The 16,607-nt window shown below is 44.8% G+C and overlaps 1 protein-coding gene across 1 annotated transcript; it reads right to left on the minus strand.

The window, feature by feature from the left end:
• Positions 1-455: 455 nt before the first annotated feature.
• On the minus strand, positions 456-16,573 carry rbm46 (RNA binding motif protein 46). The gene is made up of 17 exons (XM_029117236.2): positions 16,407-16,573; positions 15,768-15,965; positions 14,988-15,032; positions 14,816-14,891; positions 11,744-11,803; positions 11,459-11,562; positions 10,973-11,025; positions 9,933-10,062; positions 9,353-9,455; positions 9,105-9,186; positions 7,171-7,295; positions 6,803-6,933; positions 6,441-6,587; positions 6,104-6,187; positions 2,950-3,071; positions 2,613-2,715; positions 456-2,179 (listed from the first exon to the last, which is right to left on the minus strand). Exons 2-17 carry the CDS (start codon positions 15,910-15,912, stop codon positions 1,989-1,991), a joined length of 1,701 nt encoding a protein of 566 aa, XP_028973069.1. The 5' UTR covers positions 15,913-15,965; positions 16,407-16,573; the 3' UTR covers positions 456-1,988.
• Positions 16,574-16,607: the final 34 nt, after the last annotated feature.

Raw genomic sequence — 16,607 nt, forward strand, 5'->3', positions numbered from 1 at the left:
GAGTTTTTGGCAAACACACAGACGTTTCTAACATTCTCCGTCCATGACAAAACATGTAATGAAATGTTCCTAATGTACTCCTACCTTTTAATTTTTTCACGGCATGTCCTCGTGATTGCTGATGGGAACAGGGTTTATTTTTGACTACATAAGCTGGTGCACCTTTCCTGCTGACCAATATAAATTACAAGCTTTAGCATGCGGTCAAAATAATATGTTACTGTTCCACTATATTTAACTATTACTATCACCTTCTTTTAGGAAATCTTCTCAAAGTAAAATGAAACAATTCAACATAAAACCCTTCCAATTTAAGAGAATGAATAAGATTTAACAGGATCATTTGAACAATGTTTATACAACTTTCACAATGTAGAGGGGCGTGGCCTGCGATGCTCAAGGGCCAATATACTTTCTAGCACACTACTAAGGCAACCAATTGTCATACACACGTTTTAAATGTTTATTAAATTCAACATGATCTCGTTAACCAGTTAAAAAGTTCCAAGTGAACAGCTTGTATATGACAATAAAACAGTCTCAAATGGCACCCAATTCCTTACAGTGCCCTAGAATTGACTAGGAAGAGAAGGGGGGTTCAGTCCAGGTGGGATGCAACACTAAACGAGTACTCCAAGAGAACAACAAAGACAATGTTTTTAAAATAGCATTAATTTAAGAACACTGTGTAGTAACAGAAAATACACACAAAACAATTGAGTGACCAGCAGGTCAAAAAAACACCTGGAGAGTAAATATAATTTGGTAAAACTCGAAGTGTCAGGGTTGTTTTTATTCACGCTTTAGCTTCGTGTAGGTTGCAACAAATACGCCATATTACATAGAAAGAAAAATGTGTAGAAGGACAGGCAACACTGTATTATTGATTATCACTGTTTTAGTGCAAATTCTAACATTAGCATTTAAATCTCAATAAATATATTATCCGGTGGAGGCCGTTATGGACCTTTAAACATCGATTGACAATTTAGATTTGATTTGTTTAACTTGATATCACTGATGCGTTTGTTGCAAAATCATCTGCTGCTAATAAATAAATATGCTGAATTACAAAATAGATTTTCAAACAGAATTTTGTTATGCTCGATATATTAATATTGAGCTTTTTACTGAGGGCATTATACAATACAATAAAACAAATACAGCGGAAAAAGCATAATAAAAGAAATACAGGTCCAAAAAATTTAATCATGTTAATAAATATGGTGAAAGTAAATACTAATCAGGTATCATTATTGCCAAGATATGAAATAAGGTCCTTCTTCCATGGTGCATCTGTTGTCTGTGGTTCCCCTGTTCATCTTAACATATCGGACACTTTGGTCCGCTGAAACTAGGCCTATTCGGGTCGACCCAACACATAACCCTACCCTAGTCTAGCCCTAACTGGACAATAAACTGTGTGACATCAGAGCGGCGCTCCCAGAGATCCCACTTAGCAATACAGTAAAGCCTTTCGCCAGGCAAAAAACACCTGTATTTTTCTCCAGAACTGAACACATCAAATTGAAAATGGCCATCTTTTAAAAACCAAATGACCTAAAACCCAAACCAACCAAACAGCAACACAGACATAAAATGGCACAGTAACAAACTGGACACACAGGACAGGACGTTCACGTCTCCGCTTGCTCCACCTCCTCTTTCTCAGCCTACCGGCGTCTTCTCTTCCTCTGACTCCTCCTCTTTCTCAGCCTACCGGCGTCTTCTCTTCCTCTGACTCCTCCTTTTTCTCAGCCTACCGGCGTCTTCTCTTCCTCTGACTCCTCCTTCTATCTATCATCCATTGTTCTTTTCTCTGCTTCACTCCCTCTTTTTTTTTATATAATACCTTTCATCATTAATTTTATGACTGGCAGATACAATCCAACCAACCAATTAAATCAGTCAATTAATCAACCAATCAGTGACACAGATACAACGGACAAGGTGGTGATGCTGGACGGAGGTGTAGAATGATGGGGTGATTAGAAGAAGGCAGTGTTCTGGTTTGGGGGGATGCAGAGCCTCTGTGGGGTGTTGTGGAGGGAGGGGGAGAGGGGGTAGGGGGGGTAAGGGAAGGCTCGGGTACAGCCATACGAGAGAAGGCCCGTCCCACTGGAGAGGGGTGGTGGAGGAGAGAGTGAACCAGGGGAATTACAGCCTAGGAAAGAACAGTCTGAAGAGAGGGAGGAGGGAAGAGACAGAGGAGGGAAAAGAGGGAGGGAAGAGGGGGGAGGGAAAAGAGGGAGGAGGGAAGGATGAGGGAACAGAGGGGGGAGGGAACGGGGGGGGGGTGAGGGAACAGAGGGGAGAGGGAACAGAGAAGGATGAGGGAAGGATGAGGGAACAGAGAAGGATGAGGGAACAGAGAAGGATGAGGGAACAGAGAAGGATGAGGGAACAGAGAAGGATGAGGGAGGAGGGAAGGATGAGGGAACAGAGGGGGGAGGGAACAGGGGGGAGGGATTGTTTTTAAACTATTTGGCGCCATGCTAATTTCCCCAGATGTTTATTAGGACCAGGGATGGAGTCTGAAATCATTTTCAAACAAACACGTCAGGTGTACCAGGGTGTGTTTGGTGAATCCGTGTATCAGGGTGTGTACTGACCCAGGCTCCAGAGGGCGTTCTGTGCGGCCAGCTCCTTAGCGTCCTCCAACACGGTACACAGCTTGTCTGGCATGAAGCAACTCCTTGTTGTTGAGATCACCACCTTAAACACACACACACACACACAAGTACGCACGCAAACGCACACACACGACAGTAAAACCTTGGCACAGCTATCAGCGACATTTATATTAACTACAGGAAATAAATCAGTGCACAGAAGGATGGGCGGATGTGAGGATAAAGAAACAAATGAACAAAGGAAACTGATAGACTGATGGAATGAATGTAGATTAATGAATGACAGACTGGCTTGGTGGATGAATGAGACACCCACCTTAAATATGAGCAGCAGCTTCCCATCGTGTCCTGGCGTAGAGTGCAGGTAGTACTCAGGAAAGGCCCAGCTGTTCTTACAGCAGTAGTACTCCAGCAGAGTCACCGCGGAACTCAGCTGACCTGGTCACAGGCAGCCTATTACTACGCTGTTATAACTCAGGGCTTCTTCTGTTACTACGCTGTTATAACTCAGGGCTTCTTCTGTTACTACGCTGTTATAACTCAGGGCTTCTTCTGTTACTACGCTGTTATAACTCAGGGCTTCTTCTGTTACTACGCTGTTATAACTCAGGGCTTCTTCTGTTACTACGCTGTTATAACTCAGGGCTTCTTCTGTTACTACGTGGGTGTCCCTTTGGTTGATGCCTGGCAATGTGGTTGGATTGATTTCCTGCCTGTTGGGCCCTGTCCGGGGCCTCCCCCGGGTAGGGCCACAGTGTCACCGGACCCCCCCGTCTCAGTTTCCAAGGTGTTACGCTGCTATATTATTGTGCTGGGGGACATGAGGGATGTACTACTAACTTTTCTCAGTTTCCTCCAATTTTAAATTTTAGAAGGAGATGAGGTCCTGGTCCACACCTGCGGATTACCTGGTTTGGGGGGACCGTTGCTGTTCCTGTCCTTGTCCACCTGGTCATACTTCTGACCTAGTCTAAAATCGAATATACTCTGGATTTAGCCAAGAGAAATTTATTTATTATTCCAATTGGACTCTTAATATCTCACCCGGCACAGCCAGAAGAGGACTGGTCACCCCTCTGAGCCTGGGTCCTCTCTAGGTTTCTTCCTAAAATTCGACCTTCTTAGGGAGTTTTTCCTAGCCACTGAAATTCAACACTGCTGTTGTTTGCTCCTTGGGGTTTAAGGCCGGGTGTCTCTGTAAAGCACTTTGTGACAACTGCTGTTGTAAAAAGCGCTTTATAAATAAATTTTGATTGATTGATTGATTGACTACACTGTTATAACTCAGGGCTTCTTCTATTACTACGAATTTATAACTCAGGGCTTCTTCTGTTACTACGCTGTTATAACTCAGGGCTTCTTCTGTTACTACGCTGTTATAACTCAGGGCTTCTTCTGTTACTACGCTGCTATAACTCAGGGCTTCTTCTGTTACTACGCTGCTATAACTCAGGGCTTCTTCTGTTACTACGCTGCTATAACTCAGGGCTTCTTCTGTTACTACGCTGTTATAACTCAGGGCTTCTTCTGTTACTACGCTGTTATAACTCAGGGCTTACTCTGTAACTACGCAGTTATAACTCATGGCTTCTTCTATTACTACACTGTTATAACTCAGGGCTTCCTCTGTTACTACGCTGTTATAACTCAGGGCTTCCTCTGTTACTACGCTGTTATAACTCAGGGCTTCTTCTGTTACTACGCTGTTATAACTCAGGGCTTCCTCTGTTACTACGCGGTGATAACTCAAGGCTTCCTCTGTTACTACGCTGTTATAACTCAGGGCTTACTCTGTAACTACGCTGTTATAACTCAGGACTTCTTCTGTTACTACGCATTTATAACTCAGGTTTTCTTCTATTACTACGCTGTTATAACTCAGGGCTTCTTCTGTTACTACGCATTTATAACTCAGGTTTTCTTCTATTACTACGCATTTATAACTCAGGGCTTCTTCTATTACTACGCTGTTATAACTCAGGACTTCTTCTGTTACTACGCATTTATAACTCAGGTTTTCTTCTATTACTACGCTGTTATAACTCAGGGCTTCTTCCTCCGGCAATTAGATGCAGCGCCACAGTGAAACCAACACCGCCGGCCTGTGATCACTCTTCCATCAGGTGAATCATTTGAGTACTTTATTGTATTACTACAGCATTATATATTATGAGAGCATTGCTTAGTATTATACCGCAATGTCTAATATTATTACAGCATTATTTAGTATGGTTACAGTCCTCCATAAGGTCAATCCTGTGCGTCATGAACTAACCTCAGATGCCCCCCTCGAACAGACAGCTACATGTCGCAAATCAAGCCAGCAGGCGGGGGGGCGAGAGCCAAGAGCCCCCAGTGTGACTGGCAGTGCCTCCCCCAGCACATCCCATCTACCCCTTCACCTCCCGTGTCCCCCCCATCTCTCCCTGTCCGTAACCCGTCTCTCCCGTCTCTCCATCTCACCTCGTCACACCTGTCCCCCCCCTCCCCGGTCTCTCTCCAGTTGCCTCCCTACAGAGCTGACATGCTGTGTAACCAAACTCCCCGATCGTTCACCGGACCCAGGAAGGAGCAGGAGGTTAGTCAAGGCAAAGTGGGCCCGTCTTATTAATTGGATCGCCACAGGACACTTCATTAGCAGGTCGTCTTGACAATTCCGAACGAAGGCCCAGATGAAATGTTCACGCGTTCCGCCACAAGCTGTCATTCACAAAAATGATGATCACTCCAAGCTCCCATCTGCCGGCTAATTGACCGAACAGTGACCTGATCCAACCCCCCCACAGCCGTTACTGGTTTACATGGACAATCCCATAACACATTTAAAATGCATTTCCAGCCGAACTGCCTCACATGTGGAGTGGGGCAACATCTGTTTATCTCCCTCACCGCGTGAAGCCAGTTTAACGATAACAGTCCTAAATTATGTAGATTACTAATTAAATAATTTAACTGCCATCAACTTCTTGTTCAATGTAATTGGCAGAAATAACATCACAGAAAACAGAACTCAGAAATACTAACAGAATGTATAGGCCTCCACTTAGAGTAATTTACTAAGCCTTATTTTACCAGGTACAGTTACAGAAAACGCAAAACACCTCTTCTATTACACCAAGGACCTGGCCAAGAGTTGGAAAACGAGTAGCCGGTGACATTTCTAATTGCTTTTAAAGCCTACAAGCTTTTAAAGGGTTGGAGACCTCCAATGTATAGATGCACAGTGGACAATATTATTACAGTGTTATATAATGTTACTATTCAAGTATTAATACAGTCATATTTAGTAGTATTATTAGCATAATAGTAGAGGTATTAATCATCATCATCATCATCATTATTGTCATTGTCTAAAGACACTTGCATCAACCTTCCATGAAAATCCTGGGTTTTCCAGAAATCCCTGCTAAAGGATTTCCACATTAGTTACATTAATGTTCATCGGCATCACTGTAATCTTCATCACATACCTGGTTTGAGTGCCAGCAGGCTGACAGGGAAGAGACTGGCACCGGCGAAGAAGGGATACACACATCTGTCCACATTCCCTGTTCCTAACGGACGGACAGACCACCACCATCATCATCGTCGTGGTCACCAATATCATCACTAACCATCACCACCAAATTCACCATCACTACCACCTTCGTCATCACCATCATAAATCACCGCCATCATCACCACCACCTTCACCACCACATTCACCATCACCACCACATTCACCATCACCACCACATTCACCACCACATTCACCATCACCACCACATTCACCGTCTCCACCACATTCACCATCACCATCATAATCACCATAACCACCACCTTCGTCATCACCACCTTCATCACCATAACCACCACCTTCACCGTGACCTCTGTTGTCACAGCATTGACCGGATCCCAGGTAGAGGCTCCCCAGCCTGGAGGGCAGGCTGGCAGTCCGTAGGGGTGTCCCTCCACCTGCGGCACACAACACGCAGCTCACCACATCGACACCAAACACACCCAGGAAATGACCGGTAGTTTAAATAGCAGAGCTAATTGTCCCGTTAGCGAGGCGTGCTTCCTTTCAGACCAGTGTTCTCCGGCAGGCCGGCTCATGGTCATTACCAACGTCAGATAAACGGCCTTCACAGTCATTTTGTGATTAGTTGACGTCTAGTTCATTCATTCACCTCCTCCCATTCTCTCCTCATCCTCACGGCCCTGATGGAGGAAACAGCCGGAGGACGCGTCTCCGTATGGGTCCGTCATGTTACTGCTGCTGACGTAGCCGCGGTTACCAAAGCGCCGTCCGCCCTCTTTACTGAGGATGAGAAATAAAGACGTAACTTCATTGGCTCTTGTCACAGGGACAGAGCTTCATCCAAATAGTCAGCCATGTAAAAAAATCAGGGTTGTATAAGAGGACACAACGGCAGACTTTTTAAATAAAGGGTTTTGGTGCTGCTAACGCTCAGCCCAGATGAGCCCCTCTATATAAACATGTTCCTGTACTGAAGCCAGGCAGCCCAGGTTAAAAGCCTCTGTTCCATTGCCCTACCTAACAGGCTTGGCCAGGGTGACCTCGATGATGGCCCCATCGATCAGCGCTCCGTTCATCAGGCGTAACGCTGTCACTGCGTCATCACGGCAGTGGTAGTGGACAAACGCGTAGTCTGTCAGTTTCTGGAGGACAAGAGGGAGCGAGGGGAGAGAAAGAAGGAGAGGGGCACAAAACAGTTTGATTGGATTGTCTTATCGAGACCCATGAAGAGATTGGATACCAGAGAAATGTGTTTGCTAACTGATTATTTTGGCTGATTTCTGCCCTTCAACTGCTGCATCAGTTCACAGCCAAACCCAGAGGACACCAACAAAACCTTGCTCAAGGGCACAGTGGCAGGAGCTGGTGGACTCTGCAAACATTCTGAATCCGGTGTTGAAGTCATCCTGCACGCACGCGCACGCACGCACACACACACACACCAGGGCAGCGGTGAAACCTAAATAAATCTGGAACTAATAAATGTTTCTGTGGCATGTCGTGTAGATCCTATGAAACGCCTGACTTTGGGTCAGCAACGACGGCTAACTCCTTGCCCAACACGGGCACCAGGGGCAGAGGAGAGGGAGAGATGAGCCTCATTGGGACCGTTAACATGGTTATCGTCGGCAGGCCCGGCTAGGCCAACGCACCCCGGCCATGGTGCATCGGAGCATGTTGACCAGCGAAACATCACCGCCCGGGACCAGGGAGACAATTCAGTTTTTTCACTTTTACGGCAAACAAATGGCACGACCAGGGCCGTATCAGCCGTCTTTTGTTACATCCACAGACCTGCCCTCGCTCTGTACCGGAAATGTCCGCCCGTCACACCGAAACGCTCGCATGCATTTTCGGAGCTGACGAGTATGTTTTTCCCCCCCAAGTAATGAGAAGTGAACTGAAGCGTGGAAAAAAACGGTTACGGCCGATACTACACTGCCCGGGGGCCTACTGCTGCGTTGGTCATGAGAATAATTTGGCAACATCTTCAGCCAAACACTGTAACCGGTTGCCTCGGCGATGCTGGGTATTGAGAGACCTGCCTCAGCGCCGTGTTAATGAGAAGTGCTCCGCCTGCATCGGGTCGGATGGTGAAATGGCGTTTTCCCCCGGAAAATGCAAATGTTTGAAATAAGTCTGGAAAGGAAGTTGATATTATCATTCCTGCCGTGCCTCTGGGTGTTACCGGAATGCTGAGTCCAGGACTTCAAGCTGCATTGCAAGCCAGTGACTTCTCTCTGGAGCACCAGTCAGCAGCCCCTAATTGCCACAATTTAAGTCTGACTGTCATTCTGAGCTCTGACCAGGTTACCCACCCAAGGACTGGGTCCATCTCTAACACACACAGTGAATCAACACGCTGCCGAAGTCACCTTCACCCGGCCAAAACACTGACACACACACACACACAGAAAGACACACACACACACACACACACACACACACACACACACACACACACACACACACACACACACACACACACACAAAGAAAGACACACAAGTTTTTACAGCTACCCTCATGGGGACCAGAAAATAGAAATTGCGTGCTCGCTTGCCCTAAACTTAAACCTAACCCTAACCTTAACCCAACCCTAATCTAACCGTAAACTTAACCTCAATAAAGTAACATTTATGCCTAAACTTTACCTAGATGTTATGCCTAACCTTAACCCTAAACTTAACCAACAATGCCTGGACCTTAAAGAAACCCCAATTCTAACTATAAAATCAATTGTAAGTTTGACCCTAAACCTAAACCCTGAGCCGGAAATTGACTTTTGCCTCACAGGGACCGGCAAAAGGTCGCAATTAGGTAAATTTTTTCTGGTTTTACTATACTCATTGGGACATTTGGTCCCCATTCGTTCAGTAAGACCTAACCCACACACACAGACAGACACAGACAGACACACACACACACAGACAGACAGACACAGACACACTACCTTGACTCTCTCCACGGCGCCAGGTTTGAAACGCGAGAACTCTTGTCGTAGCGTGTCTTCGGTGGTGGTGATCATCAGATTCCTAAGGAAGAAAACGGCTGCCAATAGTCAGTCAGCAGATGCGCCCATCCAGAGCGACTCACGAGAACAATCAGGGTGGTCTAGCTCAAGGCCAGAAGAGCATTACTTGCCGGCTTGGGGTTTCCACGTACAAACCTGTGGGTTGCATCCAAGCCTGATAAACACACCTGACATAGAGGACCCTGACCCGCAACATGGTCTCCTCGTCAACATCCTTCTCAGGTTCGGCCCAGTCCACCTGGATGGTGTGACCCCACAGCTGGAATGTGCCTGTACACACACGTCAACACACCCACAACCACATCAACAAACACACACACAAACACACATCAAAACGCACCTCAACACACACACACACACACATCAAAACGCACCTCAACACACACACACACACACACACACATCAAAACGCACCTCAACACACACACACACATCAAAACGCACCTCAACACACACACAACCACATCAAAACGCACCTCAACACACACACAACCACATCAAAACACGCACGAAAACATGCAACAAACACACAGCCCGGGAGCAGGAACAAACAAGATCTTGTTGGGGGAACCTGCCTTATAAACTGCACATGGGGTATGAAACCTGTTTACCCAAATGTTTAGCGTTGGCACCCTCTTGGGGACAGTAAAGGTATTTCTGACACTGTGTAAGTACACTTTTATGTACTGTATGTGTGTGTGTTTTATTATTGATGTGAGTTAGTGTTTGGCGTGTGTGTGTGAATACCTGGTATCAGCTTCCTCCGAGCCATGGCGGCTGCTTTGTGAGATTCATACTCAACAAAGGCAAACCCCCTGTTCTTAGACTTGTCTGTCGCACTGGGGTAGACAATCACATCCACCACTCCATCTGTCACCTAGAACACACACACACACACACTCACATCCACCACTCCATCTGTCACCTAGAACACACACACACACACACTCACATCCACCACTCCATCTGTCACCTAGAACACACACACACACACACTCACACTCACATCCACCACTCCATCTGTCACCTAGAACACACACACACACACACTCACATCCACCACTCCATCTGTCACCTAGAACACACACACACACACACTCACACTCACATCCACCACTCCATCTGTCACCTAGAACACACACACACACACACACACTCACTCACTCACTCACATCCACCACTCCATCTGTCACCTAGAATACACACACACACTATCACATCCATCGGTCACCTAGAACACACACACACTCGCTCACATCCACCACTCCATCTGTCACCTAGAACACACACACACACACTCACATCCACCACTCCATCTGTCACCTAGAACACACACACTCACTCACTCACATCCACCACTCCATCTGTCACCTAGAACACACACACACTCACTCACTCACATCCACCACTCCATCTGTCACCTAGAACACACACACACTCACTCACTCACATCCACCACTCCATCTGTCACCTAGAACACACACACACACACTCACTCACATCCACCACTCCATCTGTCACCTAGAACACACACACACACTCACTCACTCACATCCATCACTCCATCTGTCACCTAGAACACACACACACACACACTATCACATCCACCACTCCATCTGTCACCTAGGACACACACACACGATCACATCCACCACTCCATCTGTCACCTAGAACACACACTAATTACCATCTGTGTAACTTTTACCCTAAACCTCCCTGACCTCCTACCCTCTTGTATGCAGAGATGTGTGTGTGCTTGTAGAAAGTGTGTTTGCATACACAGCTACCTTTGTCATTTCCTCCATGATGTCCTCCTTCCTCCGGTCCTTGGGGATAGACCCTGGGCACAGTGTGGCCAGACACCAAAAAATATATGTATTCTGCAGTTGCTTCAGATATTTTTTTATACTTTTATACTGACTTAATGTACCCCTTGAATTATTTAGGAGCATAACTTATAAATGCCGTGAGCTTAGCCAAACTGCCAAACCCGATCACAACCCTAAATGTCAGCTTGTTTCACCCCAAATCCCTGTGAACTGTCTGTGGCCTAAACACACGGCAAACATATAACTTTGGCAGAATGAATGGTCTGTCTTGGCATCCATAGCCCTGCTCATGCACTTCAGAGTGGTCACATCCCTCCAGGCCCTTCCCTGAGCTCGGTGGCACTGGTTCTTCCACTGGTGACGGCTGCTTCACGGGACACATTCCAATGCTGAACAGAAGAACGTGACGTTTGGACGACGTGACAGTGCTGAATGCATCCCTACCAATGAACAGCCGGCAGTTGTCCAGGCTGACACACACTCCTATGAACTTCCCAGGTCGGATCTCATGGTTGTCAAGGAGGTGGATGGCTTTCTGGGCTGCCTCTCTGGACATGCACACACACGCGTGCACACACGCACGCAAACACACAGAAGTACACACTTTCTGACTGGGGATGGTTGACTGACCCAAGGCAATGAATCCTAGTTTGATGATCATTAATCCAGATTTGCTGAGTGTCTGTGCGTGTATATATTTGATAGTCTGTGCGTGTACCCACATCCTACCTGGTGGTGTACATGACAAAAGCATATCCTCGGTTCTCCCCACTAAACTCCATCATCAGTCTGAAGAAGAAGAATACTTCAGAAATTAATCAAAGGCGTATGTGTCTTCTGCGGTTTTAAACCATTCATCCTCTTCCAAATATGAGCACAGAGATTTGTCTAAACTCAGCTTTCCCTAAACTTACAGGGTTTTTCCTGGCTCAAAATAAGGCAACGGTGGTACGTCAACCTGCGAGTTCCACCGGACCCCCTCTGTGATATACTTTATATAATATCTGACACCCCTCTGTGATATACAGGTGCTGGTCATATAATTAGAATATCATCAAAAAGTTGATTTATTTCAGTAATTCCATTCAAAAAGTGAAACTTGTATATTATATTCATTCATTACACACAGACTGATATATTTTAAATGTTTATTTCTTTAATTGTGATGATTATAACCGACAACTAATGAAAATCCCAAATTCAGTATCTTGGAAAATGTTACTTAAGACCAATACAAAAAATTGATTTTTAGAAATGTTGGCCAACTGAAAAGTATGAACATGAAAAGTATGAGCCTGTACAGCACTCAATACTTAGTTGGGGCTCCTTTTGCCTGAATTACTGCAGCAATGCGGCGTGGCATGGAGTCGATCAGTCTGTGGCACTGCTCAGGTGTTATGAGAGTCCAGGTTGCTCTGATAGTGGCCTTCAGCTCTTCTGCATTGTTGGGTCTGGCATATCGCATCTTCCTCTTCACAATACCCCATAGATTTTCTATAGGGTTAAGGTCAGGCGAGTTTGCTGGCCAATTAAGAACAGGGATACCATTGTCCTTAAACCAGGTACTGGTAGCTTTGTGACTGTGTGCAGGTGCCAAGTCCTGTTGGAAAATGAAATCTGCATCTCCATAAAGTTGGTCAGCAGCAGGAAGCATGAAGTGCTCTAAAACTTCCTGGTAGACGGCTGCGTTGACCTTGAACCTCAGAAAACACAGTGGACCAATACCAGCAGATGACATGGTACCCCAAACCATCACTGACTGTGGAAACTTTACACTGGACTTCAAGCAAAGTGGATTCTGTGCCTCTCCTCTATTCCTCCAGACTCAGGGACCTTGATTTCCAAAGGAAATGCAAAATGTTCTTTCATCAGAGAACATAACTCAGCAGCAGTCCAGTCCTTTTTGTCTTTAGCCCAGGCAAGACGCTTCTGACGCTGTGTCTTGTTCAAGAGTGGCTTGACACAAGGAATGCGACAGCTGAAACCCATGTCTTGCATACATCTGTGTGTGGTGGTTCTTGAAGCACCGACTCCAGCTGCAGTCCACTCTTTGTGAATCTCCCCCACATTTTTGAATGGGTTTTGTTTAACAATCCTCTCCAGGGTGCGGTTATCCCTATTGCTTGTACACTTTTCTACCACATCTTTCCCTTTTCCCTTCCCCTCTCTATTAATGTACTTGGACACAGAGCTCTGTGAACAGCCAGCCTCTTTAGCTATGACCTTTTGTGTCTTGCCCTCCTTGTGCAAGGTGTCAATGGTCGTCTTTTGGACAGCTGTCAAGTCAGCAGTCTTCCCCATGATTGTGTTGCCTACAGAACTAGACTGAGAGACCATTTAAAGGCCTTTGCAGGTGTTTTGGGTTAATTAGATGATTAGAGTGTGGCACAAGGTGTCTTCAATATTGAACCTTTTCACAATATTCAAATTTTCTGAGATACTGAATTTGGGTTTTTCTTTAGTTGTCAGTTATAATCAGCAACATTAAAAGAAATAAACACTTGAAATATATCAGTCTGTGTGGAATGAATGTATACATTATACAAGTTTCACTTTTTGAATGGAATTACTGAAATAAATCAACTTTTTGATGATATTCAAATTTTATGACCAGCACCTGTACTTTATAATATCTGGATACACTCTGTGATATACTTTATATAATATCTGGATACAATCTGTGATATACAGTAGATATAAAATGTCTAGACTACCCTGTTAAAATGCCAGGTTCTTGTGATGTACAAATCTTAAAAGGTTTTTAAAAGGTACTTTAACAAAGTATTAGTTTAAGGGTGTGTACACTTATGCAACCAGGTTATTGTAAGGTTTTTCTTTTTCATTTTATCATTTCAAAGATTTCAGTTTGTTTTTCAATTTAAGTGTTCACGTTTTGTGTCACATTAAAAAGGAAAAAGTTCTGACATGATTTCTCTTTGTCTCATTCTTTTACATCCCAAGAAAATGGCATTTTAACAGGGGTGTGTAGACTTTTTAAATCCACTGTACTTTGTATAATACCTGGATACACTCTGTGATATACTTTATATAATATCTGGATACACACTAGAAAATAGACAATCTTTATAGTGTTAAATCAGCCCTGTTGTCCAGCTAATGCGTGTTTACAATGTCCTCTTCAATAGCAACCAGAAAACAAGCAATACATCTATTCTTTACATATTAAGATGTTAGATGTTTGATAATTTTTTGTTTTTGTTCTCCTCTGCCTGTCCAGAGCTAGTAGACATTTTATTGGATTTAAGTGCATCCAGCCTGTAGTTTCTGCTTGGCTATTTTCCTAAGGCCCCAAACACATTGGCTCCACAATGCTTCTAGCATACAGAGAATATCATTCCCTCTTCATTACGTCTGAGCATCAAAACTAGTTTATTCGAAGATCCAGGAATCACATAGAAATATGAAATCACTCATCAAGCGTTATAATTAGTCTATTTTCGTTATTATAATATGTTCTTGTTAATTTGACTTGATTTAAAAACGCATCAGTATACTGTACAGGCTATATTATATATTATTACAGCCTTGTCACATTGTTTTTCAACTTTATGCAGGTGCCCAGCCTAATTAAAAATAGCCCAATTCTTGGGGAAATCTACCCAACTGGCAACACGGCCAATATGGAAAAGGTTTCCTCCTACAGTCACATTCACTGCAATATGTTGCTGGTATTTCATGAATGCGCGCAAAATCTGGCAAAATATCTCCTCAAGTGCCTTTCTTAAGAACACAACAGCTGGGAATGTTACAGTTTAAGGATTAACTCTGCGGGCTACACACCTGAACTCATAGATCCTTCCGGCCCTCTCAAACACTGGCACCAACTCATCTTCATACATGTCCCTAGGGATCTTACCTACTCAGACACACACAGTCATAGATCTGCTCTTCATTATCCTCATCCTCATCGTCCATTGCCATCACAACCATGTCAGTTACAGAGACACCTTACCTACAAACACCTCGCATCCTCGTGGGGGTGGGGGGCCCTCCCAACCTGGAGAAAGGGATGGAAAGAGAGAGAGAGAAAATGGAGACAGAAAGGTAGAAAGATAAAAAAGAAACCAGGAGAGGGAGACAGACAGAGCGAGTAGACAGAAAGAGACACAGCGGGGGGGGAACAAACACAGAATGAAAAAGAAACAGAGTGAGAAAATGACAGCACAGATGAGGGGTGATATAATGAGAGATGCGACGGACAACAGAGAGACACCGAAATAAAGACGGAGAGAGGGGGGAGGAAAGAGATTCAATAGCACATTTCTGACAGAGGACATTAAAGTGCATAACAAACACTTAAAGAATTGGCCATTCAGCTGGTTCATCAAACAGCGTCGGGTCAGACCCAGAAACCCTCTGACACATACACACATCAGTAATCGGTGCAGTATTCAACCACGGTAGCACTTCCACTGATTGCCTCTCTTGCACGTTATTTTCCGGACAAACTCAGGCCATGAACATCTGGATTCTTCTCTTTCTCTCTGACAGGTTTATCGATCATTTCAACCAAGGTTGTTAAAGTGGCACAACAACTCCCTCTTTCACAAGCCATTATGTATCACACAAACAAACACAGATTTCTACCCGTTCCATCTCCTTGTTGAGACCTGCCATTTGGGATGAAGTTCAATCACGTTTGTTACACGCGTGTTCTGTCTGTCTGTCTGTCTAACACACACACACACACACACACACACACACACACAGACAGACACAGACAGACACACACCTGGAGGCGGTCCGCCAAACTTCCTCTGTCCGTTCTCCTGTACCATGCTGTATCCCGTCTTCTCCATCAGAACTAGCAGCGCTGCCTCATTGGGGCTCTCCAGCGTCCGGTCCTCCGTGAGCGTACCACCGCCGTCTCCTTCCATGGTTAGCTAATGTCGGCTGGCTAGGCTGGCAAGTTACCCAATGTTGGGCGATTCTGTGAAATATAGTACTGTAGGGTTTTAGCTAGTACGCCTTTAATACAGTCAGTTCATAAACGCGTTACCTTAAATGATCCCCAATAAAAGAACGAATTAGCGAAACAAATTAACTAGCTATCCATCTACAGTATTGTACATTAGCGAATTATATGGATTTGTCTATTATTGGAAATATTAAATTTCGTTTATGCTCAAATTAACTGACTACATATTTTGCTAGGGTGATGCAATAAAGTTACTGACTACTTTCGTCCCTTTTTGGATGTTCCGAGCCTACTGCTAGCTAAGGTTAGCCATGATTAGCTAGCGATGTTAGTACAGTAAACACGTGTGCACGCGACTTTGATCGGCTAGCCCACGGACTAACTAGTGTTTCAGTACAGTACTGTAAATACACATAACGAATTCAGCGATGATCGATTCGTAACGTTTCTTACCTCCGCCGAAAATGTATGTATTATGGACAAAACCGGTAGAAGTATGAAGGTATACCGAATGTGTTCGTTTTCCCAAAGTAGGTAACTAGTGAGAAACGGAATTTCCCTCCGAAAAAGAACCGATGCGGCGTCTTCGCCTGGTCGGTGGTGACAAATTAGTAAGTGACCCCCCGTCAGACTCCGACCAATCAGCGTTTGTTG

This window comes from Esox lucius, chromosome 24, assembly GCF_011004845.1.
Source record: "Esox lucius isolate fEsoLuc1 chromosome 24, fEsoLuc1.pri, whole genome shotgun sequence".
NCBI lineage: Eukaryota > Metazoa > Chordata > Actinopteri > Esociformes > Esocidae > Esox > Esox lucius.

Excerpts from the sequence above, each read along its gene's own strand:
- rbm46 (XM_029117236.2), bottom strand. The coding sequence starts at position 15,912 with ATGGAAGGAGACGGCGGTGGTACGCTCACGGAGGACCGGACGCTGGAG. Across the intron at positions 9,187-9,352 it reads GTCAGGGTCCTCTATGTCAG|GAATCTGATGATCACCACCA; the intron begins GTGTGTTTATCA and ends TTTCTTCCTTAG. Across the intron at positions 6,934-7,170 it reads ACCCTGGCCAAGCCTGTTAG|TAAAGAGGGCGGACGGCGCT; the intron begins GTAGGGCAATGG and ends TCTCATCCTCAG.